General features: G+C 37.8%; 1 protein-coding gene across 2 annotated transcripts in view; it reads left to right on the forward strand.

Moving 5' to 3' along the window:
• Positions 1–16,191, forward strand: part of babam2 (BRISC and BRCA1 A complex member 2) — a 92,353-nt gene extending 76,162 nt beyond the window's left edge. For both annotated transcript variants that reach the window (XM_030126661.1, XM_030126660.1), the window contains exons 9-12: positions 10,570–10,640; positions 11,063–11,145; positions 12,317–12,470; positions 15,690–16,191. In XM_030126661.1, the coding sequence (XP_029982521.1) occupies positions 10,570–10,640; positions 11,063–11,145; positions 12,317–12,470; positions 15,690–15,753 (372 nt within the window). In that variant the 3' untranslated portion in view covers positions 15,754–16,191. The remainder of the gene's footprint in view (positions 1–10,569; positions 10,641–11,062; positions 11,146–12,316; positions 12,471–15,689) is intronic.
• The last annotated feature ends 9,086 nt before the right edge of the window (positions 16,192–25,277 follow it).

Below are 25,277 nucleotides of genomic sequence, written 5' to 3' on the forward strand. Positions count from 1 at the left end.
TTTAAAATAACAATAAATAAGTCATTATGAAATAAAGTGAAGTCGGGCTACCCTGAACTAAGTGGTAATAATGATTGTCTTTCCTTGAGCACAAAGAAAATGGACAGAATTGTGTTTAATTTGACATCTGACTAAACTTCCTGTTGTTTTGCGTGTAATGGTGTAGTGATAGACCATCTGTTATGGCACAAAGATCACTTTGAATTTGTCTACAAAAATACAAATATGATAAAACCAGAACCTCCCTCATATAATACATGGGTTCAAAAAGTTTGAAATATTTACCAAATGGAGCAGATCACATTCTTACTAAGGCTTCAGAAAACTACCTTTACTAAAAGATGGGAACCAATGTTACCTTTGTTGCTGCAGTAATATTTATTGGTGATGCAAAACCCCATGTTGTTAATCAAGGTGATGTCATCCTGTTTCTGACTAAGTTTTATACCAACAACCTTATTTTTGGAAGTGGACATTTGTTTGCTGTGATTGTTATTGTTTTCTTTCATTTCCATCCTATGTTGCCTATGAAGGTTTGTAGGAAACACATACGGCTGAGAAAAAGGAAAAGGAACTAAGTGAACTGTTTTGAAAAAAAAAAAGAAAATCTAATAAAAACTAAGTTTAATATATATATAATTTTTTTTTTTTTTTTTTGCTGTTACCTTAAAACCGAAGTAAACTAAGTCCTTTGTTTTGTATTTGTCTGATCATGAGTTTTGTGCAAAGACTGAAGACCGACCACTTGAGAAACTCTATGAATCAGACTAGTTTATTAACATATTAAGGCTTTGTTTCTGACCCCAAACCTGACCTGAACAATGAATACAAACTGTTACGGTCAAAATGGAAATACAGGGCTCCATGATTCAACAAAGTTACACAGGGGCAGAAATATGGAGCAGAATCTCTGACAGAATGTATGTTTAGGCCACGGCAAATTTAATGAGATGAAAAGAGAGAAACTTCACTGCATGTCAGTAACATTTTGTTTAAAAAAAAAAAAACATCTATCCTCGTCTGTTACCTTTTTGATTTTAGTCTTTACTGTGATTATGCAAATGAAGCTGCTGAGATACATTGAAGAATAGAATAGAATAGAATAGAATAGAATAGAATAGAATAGAATAGAATAGAATAGAATAGAATAGCCTTTATTGTCATTGTGTGTTTAATGAAATTAGGAGTACTACTGCAATATTAATAAAACACTAATACTTCAGAAAACAAGGATAGAGCGAGTATAAAGTTACAAAAGCTATAAATAAGATAAGAAAGTAGAGTATTAAATTTGACAAAAGTAAGATAAGAATAGAGCTTAGTAGAATAAAATCTTTTAAAAAATAGACACAATATGAATAGACACAAATTTACAGTATTAACAGTATGTAGCAGTATGTATATCTATGAAGGATGTTAACAATATTAAGCAGTATTAGAAGGTAATTTGGGTAGAATTGTAATTTGTTTTCAGAGACATTACTCTTTTTATTGTTATCTATACACATCAGTAATCATCTTTGACCATATATGTATGGATAGATGTATGGATAGATGTATAGATGTATAGATAGATAGATAGGTAGATAGATAGGTAGATAGATAGATAGATAGATAGATAGATAGATAGATAGATAGATAGATAGATAGATAGATAGATAGATAGATAGATAGATAGATAGATAGATAGATAGATAGATAGATAGATAGATAGATAGATAGATAGATAGATAGATAGTATTATTGTGTTATAACCAACCAGGTACCAGTGTGCTGCACAAATTCTACTCCTACAATTGAATAGAACATATTTTTATTAAATGTCATATGTTATCAGATTCCATTGTAAGGAATCATTAGGTGCAGGTTTGGTGATTTATAAACCAAAAGTGCTTTTTCCCATCCTGTCAAGGGCAGACACTAACGCAGGCAGTTTCCCACAAGTCATGTTTTGAGGCTGAATATCTTTCACATTCACGTGGGGAAACTTTCTGTCAGAGGCGATGATTTTAAACCCGCATCAACACAAACATCACTGAACAAAACAAATCAGTAAATTAGTCCACAGTGACTCTTCCACGCTAAATGAACACATGAGCAATAGCCTATTAGTTTCACGGAAACTGAGAAGACGACAAACTTGAACATGAGTCATGATGCTTCATACATATTTATGTTGCTTTATTAGATACATGACAATACTGTAGTGGCTGTAATTTCATGGCTTTCCTCTGGCTGAGGCCCAGTTTTGTGTGTGTGGTTACATGTCATTAACGTTTTCATCAAATTATTTTGTATTTTAATGTACATATTGTAGTTTTTTCCTACTACATAATGAACCTACATGCTTACTCTGTAGATATACATTTAAAAAAGCCTATAAGATCAGTCAGTCTTTATGTTCTGAAACTCTGGGGGTGGTGTGAATGTGTATGTGAGAGACTAGAGAGAAGACATTTCTTAATCACACATCAGGATGCACTTCCGGCGTTGTTGCATCACACTCCCCACTGACACATGTACAAACACAATGAATGGATGAGCGGGCGAAGGAGTCATGGGTGTGGGCAAGTTTGAATACCTGCAGAGCAACATCACCTGTGTTGCATCACTCAGACCTTCAGGCAGCCAATAGAACGCCTTGGCTACAGATCACAGTGACAGTGGGGGCGGGAAATCCTCTCCCAGTATGGGTGTGAAAGTTTAGCGATCCGCAGTTCCCTTATAACACACACACACACACACACACAGACACAGACACAGACACACTTACGCACAGTGTAACTAAATAAACAGCCTATTGATTATGTGGCCTTGCAGCTTCTCACAGAGCTCCAGAGCCTCCTCCACTGTCCCATGTAAACATAATTGAACAGGAGGGTGAGTCACAGTGTGTGTCTGTGTTTAAGAGCTTTTACTGCACTGAGGCCCGTCACACATACACCGCCGTGTGTATCAGAGATTACTACTTTTCCTTTTTCACAAACGGCATCATTCAGCCATGGTTGATGAGTAATCACAACCATGCAGTAGCTTTGGGTAAAGCAATACAGTCTCCTGCTTTATTCATGGTGTACTTAGTCCCCAAATGAACCTCATCATTCAAAAAGATGTTTGACTGCAAAAGGCTGGAACGAATAGTGAGTAACAGCAAATATTACATGTGAGATTTTACTAGACAGTGGGAGTAATATGTTCTTTTGTGCTGCAGGGGGAAAGAGTTCAGTTTAGTTTATATCGAATATGCAACAAAACAAACAAAATAATCCTACTTTAGTGCCTAGAAATAACACTGATTTTCAAGAAAATCTGAAAACTAATACATATACATGAAAACAAAGTATGACTTCATTTGCATATAAGAAAATATTCAGATTAAACATATGAGGTTAATCATTGTCAGGCTACAAACTTTACCCTCTGACTATTTGCAGCAACTGATTGTAATTTCTCCAAGCGTCAGAACTAATGTCTGTGCTGAAATTCTCCCCCAACGTTGCAACATGTTGCGCCACTCTAATTAGCATAATTAATAAACTCGGATGAATCAGACAGATAACAATGTTATTAGATAATCGTTACTGCCACCTCACACATTTGATAAGTGATTTTCTGTGTGATATAACACCTATGCTTTTTCTTCAGGCGACTGTTTCATTTCAGATGATGTTGGAGGAAAAACGTAGAGCTGTGAGCCTTTACTATGATATATGCCTTTATGTATAGTGGCATGTTTATGTGGACTAACACTCTGCTTAACAGAGGCACGGCACTATTTCACATCTTCCACAGTTTAATACAGGTGATAATCTCAGTCTCTTCAGTTGGTTGTTTTTTTTTTTTTTCAATCCTTTTTTTGTATCTAAGCTACGACAGCGTATTAGGGCCACATAAGAAAATTAAAACACTTGTCACTACGGGAATAATGTCATAATATTTTGAGTATAAAGTCATAATATAATGAGAATAAAGCTGTAGTTTTAAAAAAACTAATTTAACGAAAATAATGTTGTACTTTTATGGGATTCAATTTGTAATTAGGGATGTAACGATTACCAGTATAACGATAAACCGCGGTAAAATTCCCGATGGTTAGTATTACCGTTTAAATTGTAATTATCATGATAACAATGTTTGATTACCGCACTTTGAAAGAGAGAGAGACTTTCTATCTATCTATCTATCTATCTATGAAAAAGAAACTAAAAAAAACTTGATATGGAAAATGGTCAAACAATGGCTATAAGGTGCCATCTTTAATGCGCGTGTGTATGTTTGATGTTTACGTGTTAATATTTGAATGCTTCTGCCAACAGAAAGTACATTATGCCTATTTTTTTTTTTTTTTCAAAATACAACTTGGTTAAATTATTTCAGGTTGTGTATAAGTACTTTTTGAACATTTTGAGCACATTTTAACAATACCGTGATAATAATGATAACCGTGATAATTTTGGTCACAATAACCATGATATGAAATTTTCATATTGTTACATCCCTAGTTGTATTATTTTGAAAATAAATTTTACAATTTCCGGTTACAAGCAGCAACTTTCACTTCTGTTGGACCAGACGAACCCCAAATGAAACTAAAACCTCACAAAATGTTTCAAATTCTCCATTATGCGACAAGTGGGTATGATTTTATTCTCGGAAATTATGATATTTTTCCCACCTCTTTGTATTCTCATAATATTATGGCTTTATTCTTGAAATATTACGACTTTAATCTAAGTAAAGTATGACATTATTTTCATTAAATAATGAGTTTTTTAAAACTATGATTTTATTGTCATTATATTATGACTTTTTTCTCGAAATAATATGACTTTATTCTCATAGTGACAAGCCTTTTTATTTTCTTTTGTGGCCCTAATACACCGTCGTACTAAGCAGTTTGAGGAGCTAATCTTAATCTTACCAAGTTGTTCATTTGGCTTCCACTTCTTCTTTATTAATCCTGTCTAAAAGATTATTTTACTAACATCCATTACCTCCACATAGGCAGACCTGATGGGTTTAATATGAAGTTATCAACCAAAGGCCAAAGTATATCATTTATGTTGTACACTGGTTGTTAGTAAGTTGCAAATAATAGCTTAATAAACCTGACATACAGTACAATTTCATTTGCACCAGTGACCATAGTTGCAATTTAGGTTCACAGTCTTTATTTTACCCCCAGAGAAGTCCCTGCTCATGGGTAGTGCTTTCTGATACTTCATTTACGGTGGGACTGATGATATTTAATTTCATGCACCGTTTCTGAAAAACCTATATATTCCATGTTTCATTGTACTTGGACCTTTACCTAGGACTAGACTTCCAAGAATAAAATTTGCATGTCCTTTGGATGAGCCTGCAGCTATTGTGAGTGTAGGGCTCGCCTCACATCATACCCTAAATATGCTCAACCGAACAACCAGTGTCTAATCAGCTCTGGCTGTGAAATTGGCGCACTTGTGTTTTTATTATTTGACAATGACTCATCAATTTTAGTATTCAGTAGCAGGTCGTGTCTAGTCTTGAGATGCAGTACCTACTACGTTAATATCCCTTTAAAAAGACGGACTAAACAGTGACTCGAGGGGCTGACATATTTCATGCCACCATAGATGAAGGTGTGGTGAATGAAAAGTTTTCTAGTAATGAAAAAATAAACGTATGACAAAAATTTAATTGGAGACAGGAGTGGAGATCATGTAACTTGGTCAAATGGGTGTCTGCAACAGTACTCCATAGGTGGTTTATGTTTTATATATAACACACTATTGCTTTATTTCACTTAAATTAAACTTTTCTAGTTATGAAAAGAAATAAATACGGCAAAACCAAAATTGATCAATAAGGCTATAAATAATATTATTGTCTATTCTGTTCAGTCTAAGCCACCACTGTAGTTTAATTCTAATAATTCTGCTCATAAAATCTATGAAGAATGGATGTTTATTTGCATAAAATTTTAAAACATGAAATTACATATTACATAAAATACATATTTTTGTTAATAGAAGTTCACATAACCACACTACTGAAATACACCATAAAACAGGTGGTGCCAGGTACACCTTGGCCCTCGCACGATTGTAACTTATTTTGGCATCGATCCAGCTGATGTCATCATGTCTATGCATGTGCTGATGTCAGCATACCAATTACCTGTATAGATGTGCCAAGTTTGAAGTAAATTGAAACAAAATTGATGTTTTTATAGACATTTGAAATTTTCCCCATTGTAAGTAAATGGCAAAGGAAAAATGATTTTTAAAAAATTCAAAAAATTTTTAACTTTGACCTACTTTTCCCAAAATGTAACCACATCTATTCTGGTTAATCTATAAACCAAATTTGGTATGAATTCAACCAATAGTTTTGCGGCTGCAGACTTGTGAAATGTCATCCATTATAAGTAAATGGGGAAAAAAAAGATTTTAAAAATTCATAAAAAGTTTAAACTTTGACCTACTGTTCCCAAAATGTAATCAGATCTATTCTGGGTCACTGGCAATCTATAAAGTCAATTTGGTATGAATTTAACCAATGGTTTCACTTCTAGAGTGTTAATAAACAAACAAACAAACAAACCGAACCAAAAACACTACCCCTTGCCTCTCCTTTGGGGGGTGGGGTTATAAACCATGTACTACAGCTAAAAAGGACCATAATAAAAATGCAAACTGAGCAGATATGATGAGACTAAAGTATATACTGAAATACTGGATTAATTTACAAAACAATAAATATCTACAGCTCTATTTGTACATTAAAGTCCTACAAGCAAAGGAATGGGACGTAATGAGTTGATGTCACTTAAAGATGGTCAGTCAAATGGTGATAATGTTATTTCTGTTAATTTCACCAACTGTCTTTATACAGACGAACAGAGACAATAATGATTATTATATAAAATAATCAGAAGAAATTCAAATCATCGGGATGTGACTGTTTGACCTTTTCCTAAGTCGATCAAAAACACCGCTTCAAATTTACAAGCACAACAAAGTAGTCTGCATCCAGCGGAGGGTTGGTCTTTGCCAGGTGAATGGAGCCAGTCACCTTCATGGCTGGATGTCTGACTGCAGGCCTTCTCACCTGCCTGGATGCTCAGCAGCCCACAGAGCCCTGAGCTTCTCCTCTTCTGACTTCCAAATAATCCTTAATCACATCTGTCAACGTGTACTAAAGACACTCCGGTCAGGTGTTTGGAAGAGACTGAGCCTGTGCTGCAAATTGACATGTCGTCTATTTCTGCAAATACTGATATTTTAGTAAGAAAAGTACAGAAGATCGTAGCAGTGTTGATAACATCAGGTACTACTTTTCTCCTTTTTCTGTGTTGAATGTACAGTTTGCATTTAACTCACGAGTTGATTGAAATGTTTGGCACATTTTTTGCAAGATTTTAGTTAGAAAAAAAAAAAAAAAAGCATAATGCGGTGGCTCCTTATTAAAAGTAGTCAGAGAAATTACATTAAGATTAACACAATACCTTCCACATACACACTCTCCTGGTTACATTTGACAGACTCTGTGGCAGAGCTTTTAAAACCAGCTTATTTGGCTGTCAAGTGGTAAGCTAAAGACTTTGTACTTCTGTGACATTTAAATTCGCCCATACAAAGAGTGCTTGTAATACTACTTTTGTACCCTGAACCATCAGGTTTTACAGACTGAAAGCAGCCATTAAACGTTCACCTCCCTTAATGTCTTTCCTTGCAGTGGCATTGTTTACATTCTGGGTAGGTTCGCTGTGAATTTGTTCAATGCACGTGCAGTTTCTTCTCAGGCTGCACGTAGCTTCGCCACAGAGGCCTGATTCAAGGCAAGAGAGACCCTGAGGTCATGTGGCCCAGACAGGTGCCCAGGGGCATGAGACTTGATGTGACTGAAAAGAATAAAATCAGTGTCCATGTTTATCTCACCAGGCGAGCTGTTGTGGAGGCGCTGTGTCCGGTGTCGTCTTTGTCGTTGTCTTCGTTAGCAATTTCTTCAAATGTCTTCTCTAATGAAACTACTGGTTGGATTCATTTCAACTTTTTTATGCATCGTCCTTGGGACAATGTCTACAAATTTTGTTCACAGTTTTGAGAAATTTGGATTTTTGCATTTTTATGAATTTTTTTTTAAATTAAAAATTTGCGACACGGTGGTGCAGTGGATAGCACTCATACCTCACAGTTAGAAGGTCCTGGGTTCGATTCCAACACTAGTCGATGGGGGTGGGACTTTTCTGTGTGGAGTTCGCATGTTCACCCCATGTCTGCGTGGGTTCTCTCCGGGTACTCCGGCTTCCTCCCACCATCCAAAGACATGCACTGATAGGTTAATCGGTTAATCTAAATTGTCCATAGGTGTGAATGTGAGAGTGATTGTTTGTCTCTATATGTTCAGCCCTGTGTTGAACTGGTGACATGTCCAGGGTGTACCCCGCCTTCACCCATAAGTAGCTGGGATAGGCTACAGCGACCCCCGTGACCCTAGTGAGGATAAAGCAGGTTCAGAAATGAATGAATGAATTAAAAATGTGCCTTTACTTATGTAGGTCCATATTTTGTTGGCTTTTAACATGTAAATGGTTACAGATATCAATATATTTACTATTGAGCACTGATACGAAGTCATATATGGACTTTCATTTAATTAGTGGAGTTATCCTGCAGTGAAAGTACCACCCACTTCTAGTGGGAGATTGATCTCCTGCATCAAGACCACAGGACTGTAACACAGAGGCAGAACCTGACAAACTCGCAAATTCAAGTTATTATTGACTAGCGGCATTGTACCCTGTGGTGCCATTGTATGACAGCACGAGAGGCTAAAATTGCCCAGTATACCTCACAACATTTGAATACGGACATAAAATTGTGCCTAGTAGATAGTCAGGTAATGTTTCTATTCATTTGGTGAGTTTGGCGGCGATCGGGCCTGTGAAGGCTGAGGAAAATCCGTACAAACGCCCTCCCGTGCTGCAACATCGATCGGACAGACACCGGACACAGAATGCGCATTATATAGTAAGAGGATTCTGGATAGAAAATGCCAGTGAGATACAGGGACATTGTTTTTTGACAGAGGATTTGGGCGAATGCTGTTGCTATCAGTCTAATCAGTAATGGCAGGATACTTCATAGTGATTCAAATAAAATTGATCATATTCTGCAGTGTGCGTAGGGGGTTAACAGACACTATAAACATACACACCTGAGCCTCTGTAGTTTGTAGAGAGTAGGAAATGACAGCATTTGTTGAATGAATAAATGAGTCGTCTCAATAGAGAGCTGAAATCACATGCCTTCTGATGCAACCTGTGGGATCTAACTTCAGAAAAAAATGAACAGAGGTGAAATACAAGAGAAAAATAATTGTCTCCTGTTTGATTTGTGCCACCATTGGAGTAATATCTATAATGTTTGTTTTTTTTAAAGATCATTTTACAGTTCAAGAAAGTTATAGTTTGTGACAGAGATAGGAAAGAAGCATCTGGTTTTGTTCTAAATAGTTCAGTGGATCATTGCACATGATACATGTCACCAACTGCAAATGACATTGGTAGAATTTAGCTTAAAAAAGTAAAAGTATTAGAAGAGGTGTAAATTATTATTGTCTGGTCATGTAGAGATGTCTTCAATGATTCTGAACAGATCATGATGATTATGTCTTGTTTCTGTCACCTGCCTAGGGACTGCAGATGGAAAGTAGCTATTTTTACTGATTCTAGCATATTTACATAGATGTGGTTTTTTTATACAGCAGTGTTCATAAATGTGCATGGTCCCCATTAAATAAACCAATAAAATAAAAATAAATAATGATTGAGACAGTTACAGTGACTTTGGATGTATAGTTGTTATATTTACATATTTTCAGTCTGATAGTACAACTGTTTCACCACAAACTGTGAATTTCTTGACTTCAACACTGATTCTATAAATTCACAAACATCATATGTGTAAATGATGCATAACATGATTCTAACAGGACCAAAAAAATGACTTGTCTCTCACCATTGACTGATATGTAAACATAAATATTACACATTCAGAAGTCATGGGGGTGACATCTTCAGAGTCACTCAAGGTTTCTCTGCTGCTTCAACATGACCAGACTTGTAGTTTTAATATTCTGTCACCTCATTCTCAAAGATGGTGGTTAAATGTGTTGAGGTAATAGTCGTTCTAGTGTTGTGACGTGTATCAGGTGAGTTCAGAGATACAATCCACTGAGTCATAGACAAACATGTGTAAACAGAGGCACAACTGAAAAAAAATTATCTCCCGTCAGCTACTGTTTTTTTTTTTTTTTTTTTTTTTAATTCAAATGTATGTATTTCATAATTTTTCTAAAATGAGGTCATATGTGTCACAGGTTGAAGACCTTTGGTATCTCACAGCCTGTTAATTCAGGGAAGTCTTGTTGACAAACCCAGTGTCTTTAATACTAACCTAGTCTGTTTGATTTGGTCCCTTCTCTATTAATCCCACACAAGTGTCTTACTGTTGTTTTTAGTGAGTGTCCTTTAACATCGTCTGTCCACTGTCTCTGCTCTGCCGTTGGTTTGGTTTTCTGCAGGTGCAGTACGTCATCCAAGGCTACCACAAAAGAAGAGAGTACATCGCTGCATTCCTCAGCCACTTCGGAACGTAAGTCAGCTAAGTCCACGACACCTCCCAAAATCCTAAAGCTCTACTCCAACATGAATATATTGAAAATAAATGTCCTCGCATTTGGATTAATATAGTTATGTCTACAAGTTATTTGGTTCTGCATTAAAAATGGACTGCCACAAAATCTAGTATTCTGAAAAACCACATCTTTTTTTTTCTTTTTCTAGATGAAATATCCAGTATATAAGGATCTTAAATAGGTTATATTATTCACCCATCACTTAATAAGTGTAGCTGAGGTATAAAATGCACATACTAACTGGCAAAAGCTCAAAAACTCAGAACTAGAACCAGTGAGGATAGATGAACTTAACAGGTGTTTTTGTGGGTTCACTCCATGTCGTGAACTGTTGGATTAGGTGAGTGTATGGAAAAACCTGTGTGCATTTGTACTGCAGGGGCGTGGTGGAGTATGACGCCGAGGGATTCACAAAACTCACCCTTCTGCTCATGTGGAAAGACTTCTGCTTCCTAGTGCACGGTAGGACACAACACACACACGCACACCTGTTCATGCACACTGGGGCTTGTATTGTTTTATACCCTCACCCACATTGATACACCTGGAATTCTGTCTGTCCACCTGAAATTTTTGTCCAACCAATTTTTTGGACACTCAGGGTGCTTGTACAGGTCTTGAAAGTATTAAAAAGTATGGAATTTTGAAACGCTGTTTTCCAGACCTTGAAAAGTCTGGAATTTTGTGTGAAAGTCTTAATAAAGTATGGAGAAACGTTTCTCTCGTAGTTCAGTTTTAGAGTATGGACAAAGGCACATAATCTTGTAAGATAAGAAATACACGATGAAAGCATATAAAAAAACTTCTATAGTGATCTGATTTCACTAACTGGCTGGTACTAGAATGATTCTAGTGAAATGTGTTTGTGTGATATGCATGCACTTTTGTGATTTTCATAGGTTTTCAGAATGTTTGTCAGTAAAACATAATTTACTGTAGAGCTGCAACCAATTAATCGACTAGGTGCTTGAACTCAATGCAAAAAGTCCCAATTCGATTAATCGCCGTGAACTGATTGAAGGGAAATATTCTATTGCAGTTTTCCTGAATTGAAGCTTCTTTGTGCGTCACAATAAGTGTCCGTGTGAAACACAACAGTGGAACCAATGTTTAACAGCAGAGAAATGAAGGAAACAAAGCTTTGATTCAGGAGAATTGTAGCTGAATGATTTTTTTGGATCACTTTGAGTCGATTAATCGGTTTTAGTTCTAATTTACTGAGAATTATGCATTCATTCATTCATGCATTTATTAAAATGAACTTTTCTACTACACACAACTGGTACAATCTCAACCAAAAAAGTTGGCACACAAGTATAAAAGTACATAAAGTCAAGGTCATGGGGGGGGGGGGGGGGGTTACTTGGATAAAGAGCAAGAACTCTGGCACTATTCACCCGATTCTTTTTAAATTTGACGCGCATGTTCTTTACTTGTGCCTTTCTCTCAGTTTTTTCTTTTTTTTTTAACAAATTTTTGGAACGTTTTGAATGTTAAGACTCAAAATTCATCCCTGGGTAGGCAGGGTATGAGTGAACATGAGGGTTAAGTGTTGTGTGATCAGGTGGGAGTATCAGTCAGCTCCACTTACTTTTCCACTTGTTTTTTTACACATTTCCATCTCTCTGTGTAGTGGACCTCCCGCTGTACTTCCCCAGGGACCAGCCCACCCTCACCTTCCAGTCAGTGTACCACTTCACCAACAGCGGTCAGCTCTACTCTCAGGTGCAGAAGACGTACCCGTACAGCCCACGCTGGGATGGCAACGAGATGGCAAAGAGGGCCAAGTGAGTAGAACCCACAAGAGTCAAAAGAGTCAGTCGTAAGATTCATCATCAAGGAGTCGTGAATATTCACAGAAAGATTTTACAACAGTCCACTCGGATATTTGAGTTCGGAACAAATTAATGGACAGACCGGAAAAAAATAAAATAGTGGCTGTAAAAAGTACAGACCAGCTCACTGAAGCTTTTCATGTTTTGTTGATTTAAAGGGGCTTTTTTGACACAGTGTTACAACTGGAAACAACAAGAGGCATGTTTGATGAAGGTCAAATGCACAGAAACATATATGTGCAGCTTTTCTTGTTTTTCCAGAGTTTATTTTTCTCTAACACAGCTGTCACATGTCAAGGTGTGCTGGGATTTTTGTCATATGACTGTGTTTTATAGAAAAGAATCTTAATGTCTGAAGAAAAATGTCTATATTTACCTGACCGGTGTACCTTGAAGCAGCTACCGCTTTGATTTTGTTTGGAAATAAGAGCATTCTTCCCATTTTTTTTTCCATTTACGGCATTGAGGTTGATGGAAAACTATCAAAAATCTTCCTAAATTATCTGCTTCAAAGATAAAATGTGCTAAATTTCACAAAGTTTGATAAGATGAATTGGAAAACAACTGACAAAAATGCTAGTTCACAAATGTTTATATGATATATGATAAATTATTACCAGTGTTGAGAGTAACACGTTACAAAAGTAATGCATTACAGTAACAGATTACATTTTGCCATAACGCAGTAGTGTAAGGCATTACAACACACTTTTCGCCCATAATTTAATTGCTCAAATGGACAAAAAACAAAAAAACAGCAAGATTGCAAGAAGGAATCAAAAATGTGTCTGTAAAGTTCTATGTCCTGTTGGTGTTCAGCCAGTGGGTGAAGACGGCAGAAGACCGTCCACTGTCCACATGGACGTATGTTCATTGCTAACCCTAACCCTGCTTTACAGAAGCTAGTTAGCATGATCCCTGTGATCAACAATGACAAGGTAAGCTAACGTTTCTATGACTAGTTAGAATTCTTTATTGACTGTGGATTTATCTACCGGTGTCCTCAGCTCCGTGCCCCCTGTTTAAACATGTAAAATGTTGAAAAAAATGCAAGTGTTCCTGCTGGGATTCGAACATCTTAGACCATAGTGTTACTTACTGAGCCATTCACCCACATGTACTTTGGGGCCCAAATTTATGCATATTGTATTGGGGGGGGGGGGGGGGGGGGGGGGGGGGTTCTACTGCGCACGTGCCATTTATGATGATAGCCTGTATGTAACTCAAAAGTAAATACAGGTGTCATGTATCGCATTACAGTTCTGAGACAATAATATTGTAAGGTAAGGAATTAGTTTTAAATAGCAGTAACAAGTAATCTGTAATCTGTAATGCAGTGTTTTTTAATCTTGGGGTCGGGACCCCACATGGGGTCACCTGGAATTCAAATGGGGTCACCTGAAATTTCTAGTAATTGAGAAAAAAAAAAACTTACTAATAAAAAAATATATGGTGAGTTGATAGAGATAATCCCAATACATAAAAGACAAACTGTGAGTCTGAAACTGAGGCACTGTGGTTCTGTTTATCTGTCAAATGTTCATTGTGGTCGGTTTCAGATGCTGCAGCTCTTTCATAATTTATAGTTACCTCCGCCAAGGAGGTTATGTTTTTGCCAGGGTTTGTTTGTTTGTTTGTCTGTTTGTTTGTTTGTTTGTCTGTCCGTTAGTATGCAACATAACTCAAAAAGTTATGGACAGATTTGGATGAAATTTTCAGGGTTTGTTGGAAATGGGATAAGGAAGAAATGATTAAATTTTGGTGGTGATCGGGGGTGGGGGGGCCCACAGGGGGGGGCCACTGATCAGCCTTGGCGGAGGTCTGCGCTCTCCGAGTGCTTCTAGTTTGAGTTCTTGTTTGTTCAGTATTAATTGTCAGCCTTGTAAATCCAAGCTGGACTGACTGTACATATCCTGACCAAGGAAAATAAAATTCTCACTTTGTGCAGTAATCTAAACCTGGCTTTTCTGCCACCGTCCATAATAATATACATTATATAGACTAAATGTCCTCTAAAATTAATGTTTATTTGCAACATAGTATAGCAAACTATTACATGATCAAAAACAAATTGTCTCCATTTTGAATGTCTGGGGTCGCCAGAAATTTGTGACGTTAAAATGGGGTCACGAGCCAAAAAAGGTTGGAAACCACTGCTGTAGTGTATTAGAGTTTGGAAGTAACTTGCACAACACTGGTTATTACTGATAAACTGAGGTTCTATTGGTGTTTGTTTTGCTATTATGCTATTTATATAGTAGATTTAGAAAACTTACACAAGGAGGAATCCAATACTGAAATCACTTCTAAAATGTAAAACAGTAAAACCCATTCCCTCACTAACCTACAGAATTTCACATTCTGACCCAAAACTGTTTTGAAAACAGACACTTTTCTTTATTATTGACCCAGATCTGATAAAGTTTCACTACATTTATTCTGGATGCATTTTGCTTGTACATAGACCAGTGATATTATTATTAAACAAACACTGGTGGTTTCTAAGCCTGCACAGCATCATAAAACAGTTTCAGGTAAAGTCATATGAGGCCATTTGTAAAGATAAATATGATGTATGATAGCCATTAGATATGATATGGTAGAGTGAACCCCTTTTGTGCACCACACAGAGCGTTTGTTGACATTCACAGATTCATTCCCACCTTCGGTACATAAACTGACATAATCCAGTTAAATCTATAGGCGACCTCTATTGTCTGAAAAGTGTTCTTAGTATGGTGAAGGTTCATAACAGCGTTCATGTTTTAAATGATCTCTTTTCCACTCCTGTATTTATCTGCAACTGAGGGTTTTACACAGACACTCCTTAGCGTTAGCACAACCTAGCACACCTACTTTGATTTTTTTTTTTTTTTTTCTTGCTGTTAGTTGATTTGTCTCCCACCTTTTCCTCCAGAGCTTTAAGACACAAAAAGGAGGCATCACATGTACAATCGTAGACGGAGCAAGTAAACAGATTCTGTTTTCATCTGCTTTTTGATACATGCTGAGACTGGGACTGACCCAGAGAGTTTGTTACATGCTTTGAAGTAGCTGAATCACAATTATTGTCACAGTTTGATGTTTTGTTCACTGCACATTCTCATTCCCTCGCCTTCTCTCCCTCCCTCTTTCTCTCTCTTTCTCTCTCTTTCTCTCCCTCTCACCTAGGGCATACTTCAAGAGCTTCATCCCTCAGTTCCAGGAGGGAGCCTTTGCCAACGGGAAACTCTAGTCCTCTCCTGCTTAATGACATGCCTGGAGACTTGCCTGTGGGAGTGTGTGTTTGTGCATGCCATTGTGTACCTGAATATGACTATGCACAGACTTGACTTAGATTTGTGAACTGTATGTACTTATGGACTGTACTGTTACAGTACAGTGAGTATGACAGTGTGCTTATTGCACACAGACTCTGTGAATTCCATATTGTGAAACTGAAACTCTCTTAATCAGTACCTTCACTTTTTTTGATTACAGATGTAGTGAGGAACCTCTTTGTGTAGAAGTTAGTGTCAAATGCAAACAAAAGACATCACTGAAATAAGCAGAATGTTTTAACCCATAAAGACCCAAACATCCAAAAGCATCTACTGATCTAAAATGTTTCATACCTGTTCCATTAATCCTATCAATACATGTAAATAATTGGTGTAAAATACAGTTTGTCATCTGTTCATGGTCATCAGATATGACCCATTTGGACGTTCAGAGGCTCCGTAGTGAACGTGGAAACACCATCATCTTCTACAACATTGATTCACCAGTAAAACCCATGGAGTTGGATCAGTGACAGTGGATGGACAATGATAGATTTTTACTGAAAAGGTCACTTTTTCTTCAGTTTTCTCTTTTTGATATAATAACCCTCAACTTTAACCTGAGCTTTTATGAACATCTACATGATCAGAAAATTAACCATGGGAATATACCTTATTTTCACAGGACAATGCAAAATACAGAGGATAATCTTATAATAAATGGTGATAAATTACATAGGAAAGGTTAGATAGAGAGAAAAAAAATTATTTGGAATCTGAGACAAAAGTAGCGCTGGGTCTTTATGGGTTAAACACAGAATTGGTTTCTCCATTTCCAAACGATAATCAGATGCAAAGTTTTGCCTTTGCTACAGATGTTTGGGCATTGTGAAATGACTTTTGTCTACCCGCTCACATGAAACATCATTTTATTTTGTAACTCCAAACTGTGAGGAGCTTCACGCGACTCTGTATTCAGTCTAACTTGTATTATTTAGCAGTGATGCAGCTGCTGACACTCCATCCAAAGATGCCACCTGTCATTTGCCCATAAGTAAACAACATGTAAATGAACAAGAGCATGTAAATCACAAAGAGCTGGAGGGACAATGGAAGCACCTTTGTTTACTGTTTACTTGCCTTCAGTTGTCAAGTTTGGTTCCACAGTTGATACAAAAAAAAAAAAAAATCATAAAAATGACTCAACTTGCCTTTGATTTTACTGTCTAAATGCTGTTTGTTTGATTTGACCGTTGAAATGGTCTGTGAAGACGTTTACTGACATGTTGTAATAGTACTGTAAGATAAAGAAGAACGTTTCATCACTATTTCTGTCTAGTAAAGAGGTGTGTTTTCCCTCATAAGGTGTCAGTGTTTTATTCTCCAGATATCCATCATTTCCAGAAGAAATCACTGAGAATGTGGTATATGTGAAATATGTTGTTTTCCCTGAAAATATTAGAATCTGAAACACTTAAAATGATAAATGGTGTAATATGTTCGTTTTCCTTCTTTTCATATTTTTCAGAAAATAAGAAAAAGGTTCCTAAAAGTTCTTTCAAGTTCTACATTAATATGTACAAAATAGCAGTTTTAGTAAGTGTGTGGCTCATAAGGATGTTGTGGAAGAGACTGTTTTGGCCAGCACACTTGTGTTTTTTGAGAGAAAGTAATGAGGAGCCAGAACACAGCTAGGACGTAGTGTGTGGTATGGTGTGTATTATTTTTTGTGTGTGTGTATGTGCGCGTGCGTGCGTGTGTGTGTGTGTGCAGAGGCCCATGCATGGATGTGCACATGCATGTGCTGGGGCGAGGCAGAGTGTGCGCTTGCTTGTTTTCATCATTAAATATGAGGGTCAGAGTTAGGGGTCCTTCCTGGCCTAAGGCGCAGCCCTTTGCTATATTTATTGTTGGTAATGCAGCAACTGTCAAGTCTAATTGAGAACTATAGGGTGAATGTATCTGGGGCATTTAATAGCATCAAGGCTCTTAATAAAATAATTAAAAAGCAAGATTCTTTTTGTCTTTTTCACTGCCCCACTCCATGTTTCTTGCTCTAACCTTTCCCGACCTGCTTTCAAAACATTTCTCTTGTCAGCCGCGGGTTGAACTGCTCTTATTTTGGAGAGCTGGGGGGAGGGGGGGGGGTTTCAAAGGAGGGGTAGGAGGATGATGGGTAGCATCTTTAACAAGCACGAGCAAAGAATAGTTCAACTTGACAGTCAACTCTAGACATCAGAACTTTGCACTCAAAAGGTACAAATTGATTTTCAATAGTGGTGAATCTAAGCACGGATTTAGCCCAGAGCGTGAACCTCGACTTGTCAAATCTGAACTGAGGCTTTACACTGGGGGAAGTAACAAAAGACTGATTGAATCATTAACTTTCAAGGGTTGGCAAAATCATTTCCTTGAATGCAGATTGTCACAGTGCAGTAAAAGACGCCAACTTAGATTGCCAGTCCGAGAGAAACGCATCCTGTCTCAAAAGTTTTCCTCAGTCCTTGATGTTGACCCGGGCTGACATAAGCCCTTTAAGTAACTTGTAAACAATTCCACTCCAAAGTGGCTTCGACTGTGTCACTGTTGCACTTCTTAAGTCACTTTTGGTTAACCTCCTCCTTCAGAAGTGTCTGCACCTAAACATGGCTCACCTTTACACGCTTTTAAGCAACTTAACGTGGATTTATCCGGTGTAATGATCCCGTGAAGGTGCTGTTCAAGGTACCTTTTGAAGATGTGTTTCTCAGCCCCCTGAATCACAGTGCAGAGGTCTGCCAACCCTCCAAGCTAATACTCCAAATCCACTAATCCAGCCGTCTTTAAGAGATCTCAACGGCAGTCGGATGGAATAATTAAAGGCTGGAATAATTAGCTTGGAATCTCTGAACGGGGGATGATTAAATTGATGAGAGCAGTTTTTTTTTTTTTTTTTCTTGTGGTCTTGCTGAGTTCATGCTTTGCTGGACTGGAGCTCAACTTGAGGAACAATTGAAGAGGAAGCAGTTATTTTCCCTCCAAGGTCATATGGGCGATTGATTAGCTTGATTTTAACATTTTTTTAAACACCATGTCATCATCTATCCAAGCTTTTGTTGATGGCAAAACCGCTAACCTACCAACGCTAACTAATGGTGGGGAGAGCCTGGGGGGCTTCTCGGCACTGCTTGTTTGCCTTAAAAGCAGGTGATCTTAGCTCACGGCAGCAGACAAACATGAATATTAACATTAGATTAACATTACTGCTCTGGTGACAACCCTATAAGCAGCTAGCTCAAAGGCAGTAAGGACCTGCCAGCCAGGAGAACTGACAAGTGTGCGAAACAGGATCACTTAAAGCTCAGCAACGAGCACCTTCCTGGACAATAACCCGGAGTTAGCTCTCGGAATCGCTTACCCTACTTCACCTCAGAAGACAAGCTACTCGCAGCAAAGTTTGGAGGAAAGTACGCAAAAAGCAGAGTTGCACAAAGAGGGGAGAAGTCAAAAGATGATAACAGAGAAGGAGTGGAAATCTTGAATCACCTTGCACCCTGAGATGGTAAACAGCTGGAGCAGTGGCATGGGTGAGGTAATCAGGGGGACACGAGGAGCGACCAAAAGGCCTGAATATGTCAGCGAGCAGTGAAGGCAGACAGTCGCCTCATTCCAGATTGTTTACTCTTGTCATTGTGTCCGAAAAGCCCAATCTGTCAGCCGCGTCTGATTCCTCTTGTCTATTTTTTTTTTTTTTTTACATACAACAGCCTTTTGACTTCCCCGGAAAAGACAAAAGACAAAATAGCTGAAAAAGGAAAGGAGGAGGGGGCGAAACTGCCAAACTCCAGTGACTGTGGGGTACTTTGTGATTTGTCTACAAGTACAAATTCAGAGTGACATATGGGGAGTTTTCTCCCCCCCCCCCCCCCCCCCTTGCTCTTGTCTTTGGAGGGAGGCGGTTGAAGAGGAGGAGGGAGGGCTGAGGTGGAAGTGGGAGGTGTTGAGATGGTGGTGGTGGTGGTGGTGGGGGGATTTCAGAGGCTATGCAGCATTTGCGACGCAGTGTAGGGTTGTTGATGCGAGCCATGTTGAGGATGATGGAGCTGAGAGGCTTAACTAATTTTGGAAAGAGAGAGCAGGAGGAGGAGAGCGGAGGGGGGATTTGGGGCCTTTTGTTACAGCCTGTTTGATCTGGGAATTTGAAAAAAAAAAAAAAAATGGCCCAGAGATGTCGTGAAAATGAGAGAATTACTGCTTGGGTCCCTCACTCTTCTTTTTTATCAAACTGAAGTAGCACGGGAATTCTAATGCACTCTCAAGTCAAAGCGGCACATATCACCCCCCTCTCCTTGCTTACAGATAATAACTGGATCTAGTTAAACCCTGATTGTTAATTGCTAATTACTCCTCGTACACCAGAAGCCAGGAGAGCGTAGCTAAGCTGATCAAATGAGTCTTCACTCTGGAGCTCGTAGGTTTTCCTGTTTTGTGTCACCGTCGTCGTGTTGCTGAGGCGTTTCTGGATGGGCTTGTTTTCGATGGCTTTCGACAAGATAAAGACAGATTTTTGTCAAAGTGAGGGAAAAAAAGCGCAAAGGGGGAGAGGAGGGGAGAGGAAGGGAGAGGAAGGGAGAGGAGGGAAGGGGCTCCCACCTCTTTTCCCCTTGGGTGTGATCATAAACACTTGATTTAAACCTTTCATGGGTTAACTAAAGCACATCCCGCAGGTGCTTTTTGCTGGAATACATCTCCTGGTTCCCCTGCATTAAGTGAGCAGTTTGGCCTCAGTTCAACATGCTTGATTGTCATAAAAGATGAGACTCAATTTGCTTAAAAATACTCCAACTGGCACCCTGTGTTTCCAGAGCAGAAAGAGGATTCAGTGCTTTAATGGAGCTTTTAAAGATAATGCATGGCAACAATCACTTACTTACAAAAAGCCTTATCTTAGAATCATTGTTGTTTTATAATTTCGTGAAACTCGGGGTCCATTAAGATCAGTCATGCTGGGTGGATTATTCGGAGGTGCTTACCGACTTTAATTTACTGTTGTTGTTGCGTGTTCTTGTTCTCCTCTGTGGCCTCCATCTTGGCTCTCACCCCCTCTTCCCTCCCTCCACCGTCTACCTGAGGAGCTGTCAGTCTGGATTGCTGCGCTGTCGGTTCATCCTGTCAGGCTGAGGGACGCGTTCTGATCAGCCGTGGACACTGATAGACCTGTCAGGTGAGATGACAGCCGCAAGTGAAGACGCACACAGACAGGTACATGTAATGTGACAAGACTCCTTCATCCCACCACCACCACCAGCATCACCCTCTCCTGCCTCCCTTCACTTTGCCCCTCCCCCTCCCCTTCCGAAAAATACATATCCAGGCGCTGGAAGTTGGAAGAGTACACAAGGGATAAGCATGTTTCCTGACGAGTTGAGGGAAAGTTTTCTTTTGAGCCTGAGCAGATGTGAAGCAGCCACGTGACCGAGTGCAGCTCAGGAATCGGTAAAGTGTCGCATTTACGTTATTTTTGCATCAAAATTAGAGTCATTAATTGTAAAATCTGAGCCTCATTTTTATATATTTTAGGTTATAGGTGATAATCTAAAGGTTTATATACATATTTAATAGTTCAGTGTCTAATATTTACAAGAGTCTAGCTACAAAACTACCTCCAACCTTGTCTACGATGACGACTAGAAACATGAAAGGTCCTCCTTAGAGCTAGTGTTTTGTCCAGTTTGGCTTTTTTAGTAACAGAGAAAACAAGTGGTGCCAGGCACAACGTATGTATTTTAACTCATTTTGGCATCAATCCAGCTGATGTCAGCATATCAATTGCCTCTATACCAAGGTTATAATAGTTTTGGATTTTTAATTATAGTTTAGTTTTAATTAGTTTTGACTTTTTTTTTCTCTTATTCAGTTAGTTTTAATTAGTTTTTAGAGCAGGTTTGTTAGTTTTTATTAGTTATCGTTTTTTTCTGAATGCTTAGTTTTAGTTTAGTTTAGTTTAGTTTTAGTATTAGTTTTAGTTATTTCATATATTTTATCTTCCTCATCATCCTATTCAAAGAAATTAGTGAGGCGTGGATATGTGTTACCCTGGACACTTTATTTGGGGGTCGGGTTAGGGCGGCTCATGGACTGAGCAGAGACACAATGTACCGTACAATGTATAAATTCCCTATAGCAGGTTGAGGTGGGGTGCAATCCATACACAACGTCACTTACGTGAAACAATGCGAAGATGTGCAAAGCATGAGAGGAGATGCACAAAGCAGCCAGCAGTTAAAGCAGATAGAAACATATATAAACCAGCTAACCAGCAGTTAAAGCAGATAGAAACATATATAAACCAGCTAACCAGCAGTTAAACCAGATAGGAACATATACAAACCACTTATAAACATATATAACCCAGTTCCTCATCAGCCAACCACACCTTAGCAGATTTCTCATATCTTAATCATCTGCAGTTCCATTATTAGCCAACTTTGCTTCAGTTCAGTTCAGCTAGCTGTAGCTAGTAACATCAAACGTTTTTTAACATTCTAACAGGTTCCATACCTCTGTAATTGGATTAGTTTTCATCCTCCTCTTTTCTCCTCTTCTAAACTGTGCAGTTCAGGGCTTGGAAGGCCTTTTCATGGTGATAAACTCTCCAGTTTTAACCTGGATGCTAGTTCAACACTGACTGTCCTTTAGCTCAGCTCTGTCTGTCACTCACGCGCACACACAAGGTACGCCAAAAAAAAAAAAAAAAAACCCGACCCATGTATCACTACAGTAAACCCCAGACAGGACTGTGCTGCTGTGTCCCAGCTTTAGTCTGTATGTTCCAGGTAGAGTGGGGACCAGAAGACAACTGGAAACCACAAATGACCAGACATGACAGACTGTAGTGTCGTATGGTGTCACCAGCTCAAACTGCTGAAGTGAAATAAATTAATTTCATATCAATCCGACATTGACAGAGACGAAAACGAAGGGAATTGTATCCATAATTTTTATACATTTTAGTTAGTTTTGTAAGCTCACAATACAGTTTCAGTTAGTTATCGTTTTTTTCTTTTAATTAGAGTTTTTATTTATTTCAGTTAACGAAAATGTTTTTTCAATTTTAGTTTTCGTCATTTCGTTCGTTTTCGTTAACGATAATAACCTTGCTCTATACATGTGCCAAGTTTGAAGTAAGTTGAAACAAAATTGATGTTTTTATAGACATTTGAATCTTCGGCAATTATAAGTAAAACAGAGAAAAAAATAAATAAATAAAAATCATAGACAATTTGACCTTTGACCTACTTTTCCTAAAATGTAACCACATCTATTCTGGGTCACTGGCAATCTATGAACTCAATTTTGTATGAATTCAACAAACAGTTTTGCTGCTATAGACATTTGAAATTTCACCCATTATAAGTAAATGCGGAAAAACAAGATTTTAAAAATTCATAAAAAATTTTTACTTTGACCTATTTTTCCCAAAATGTAATCAGATCTATTCTGGGTTACTGGTAATCTATAAACCCAATTTAGTATGAATTCAACCAGTAGTTTTGCTGCTAGAGTGTTAACAAACAAAGAAACAAACAAACTGAACCAAAAACAATACCCCTTGCCTCCTCTTCGGGGGGGCAGGGTAATGATTCTGGTCCACATGCAGATGTAATAGGTAACTGTAAAGCAATAGATGAAAAGGAATTTTAAAGGAGCATTACTGCCCTAAACTTTGGTCCTAGTCTGTGGACTGGTCTGCCTCTGTGGATATTTGAAAGTCATTCACTTGTTTATTCATTCATTTTATTAGCATAATAAGTTGGATAAATTAATAATGACAACTCCAACTTTTCTCTTTGTTTTAGTGCAAAAAATATATATTTACAGTATGAAGACGTTTATGTTCACAAACTGTCCTTAACCCCATAAAGACCTAGTGCTACGTTTGTGTCTGTTCCCAAATGATTTTTTCTTTGTATTTAACCTTTCTTAAGTGATTTATCACCATTTATTATAATATTATCCTCCTTATTTTGCAGTTTTTCAGTCAAAATCCAGTTTTTTCCTATATTTAATTCACTCATCATGTAGATGTTCATTAAAACTCAGATTAAAGTTGAGGGCTATTATATCAGAAACAGGGAAAACTAAAGAAAAAGTGACTTTTTCCGCAAATATATCAATATTAATTGAACATAAACCCAGTGTGTCCAACCACTGTCTTTGATCCAACTCCATGAGTTTTACTGGTGAATCAACGTTGTAGAAGATGACGGTGTTTCCACAGTAACTACAGAGCCTCTGAACGTCCAAATGGGTCATATCTGATGACCATGAAAAGATGTTAAACTGTATTTTACACCAATTATTTACATGGCTTGATAGGTATGAAACAGTTTATATCAGTAAATAGTTTTGGTCAGTGGTGGATGTTTGGGTCTTCATGGGTTAAAGAAAAAATGTTAATAACCTGAACATCCATAAACAACTAGAAATGTATTTACATTTTTTTTCATAATCCATCATAATAATCAGCTTATCATTCACCCAGTGGACAAAAGCACAAAATTTAGTGGTATTTAATATTTAAATATACCATTTAACGTCCCAGTCAACACAACTTGTCAAGACTCTGTGACATTTTTGTCTTTTAGGGACTTCTTGTCATTTTTGGACTTTGTAAATTCATCATTTGGGCCGTAGGTTTGCAGGGATGCAGGGAGTCTATCACATCTACCAACAGGTGAAGGCATGGTTCACCCAGTTCATCACAGGGCAGACATACACAAATAAACCACCATTCACACTCACATTCACACCTATGGGGGATTCAGATCGACCAGTCAATCTATTAAGGGGCATGTTTTTGGATGGTGGGAGGAAGCCAGAGCACCAGGAGAGAACATGGGAGAACATACAAACTTCACTGGATGGACCCAATGACCTTCTTACTGTAAGGTAAGTTATTTTTAGGTTGGCGATAAGATAAGATAAGATAAGATAAGATAAGATAAGATAAGATAAGATAAGATAAGATAAGATAAGATAAGATAAGATAAGATAAGATAAGATAAGATAAGATAAGATAAGATAAGATGAGATGAGATGAGATGAGATGAGATGAGATGAGATGAGATGAGATGAGATGAGATGAGATGAGATGAGATGAGATGAGATTTTATTTATCCTTCTGTGGGGGCAGTAACATGCAAGCAAATGCGGAGAAAAAAACAGGCAAAAAAAACACAAATGAGTGAGAAATGTAATATAAGAGAAAAATGAGAAATTTAGTTAAGATGTTTCATCATTTTTTCCCTTAGTCATTTTGAAAGCCTTAATATCAGCTATAGTGGACTTACTTTACTAAGTGAGTTTCAGTTTTAACATTTTGTTTCATTTTCTCATGAAACTATACTCATTTTTACCTCTTGTCTGTGCTGTTTTATCCTTTCTCTGTATAGCACTGTGGTATCTTTGAAAGAAAAAACACCAAAGCACAGCTATACAGGGTGGGTGAAAAGTAATT

Source organism: Sphaeramia orbicularis, chromosome 22 (genome assembly GCF_902148855.1).
Source record: "Sphaeramia orbicularis chromosome 22, fSphaOr1.1, whole genome shotgun sequence".
In the NCBI taxonomy this organism is placed as follows: Eukaryota; Metazoa; Chordata; class Actinopteri; order Kurtiformes; family Apogonidae; genus Sphaeramia; species Sphaeramia orbicularis.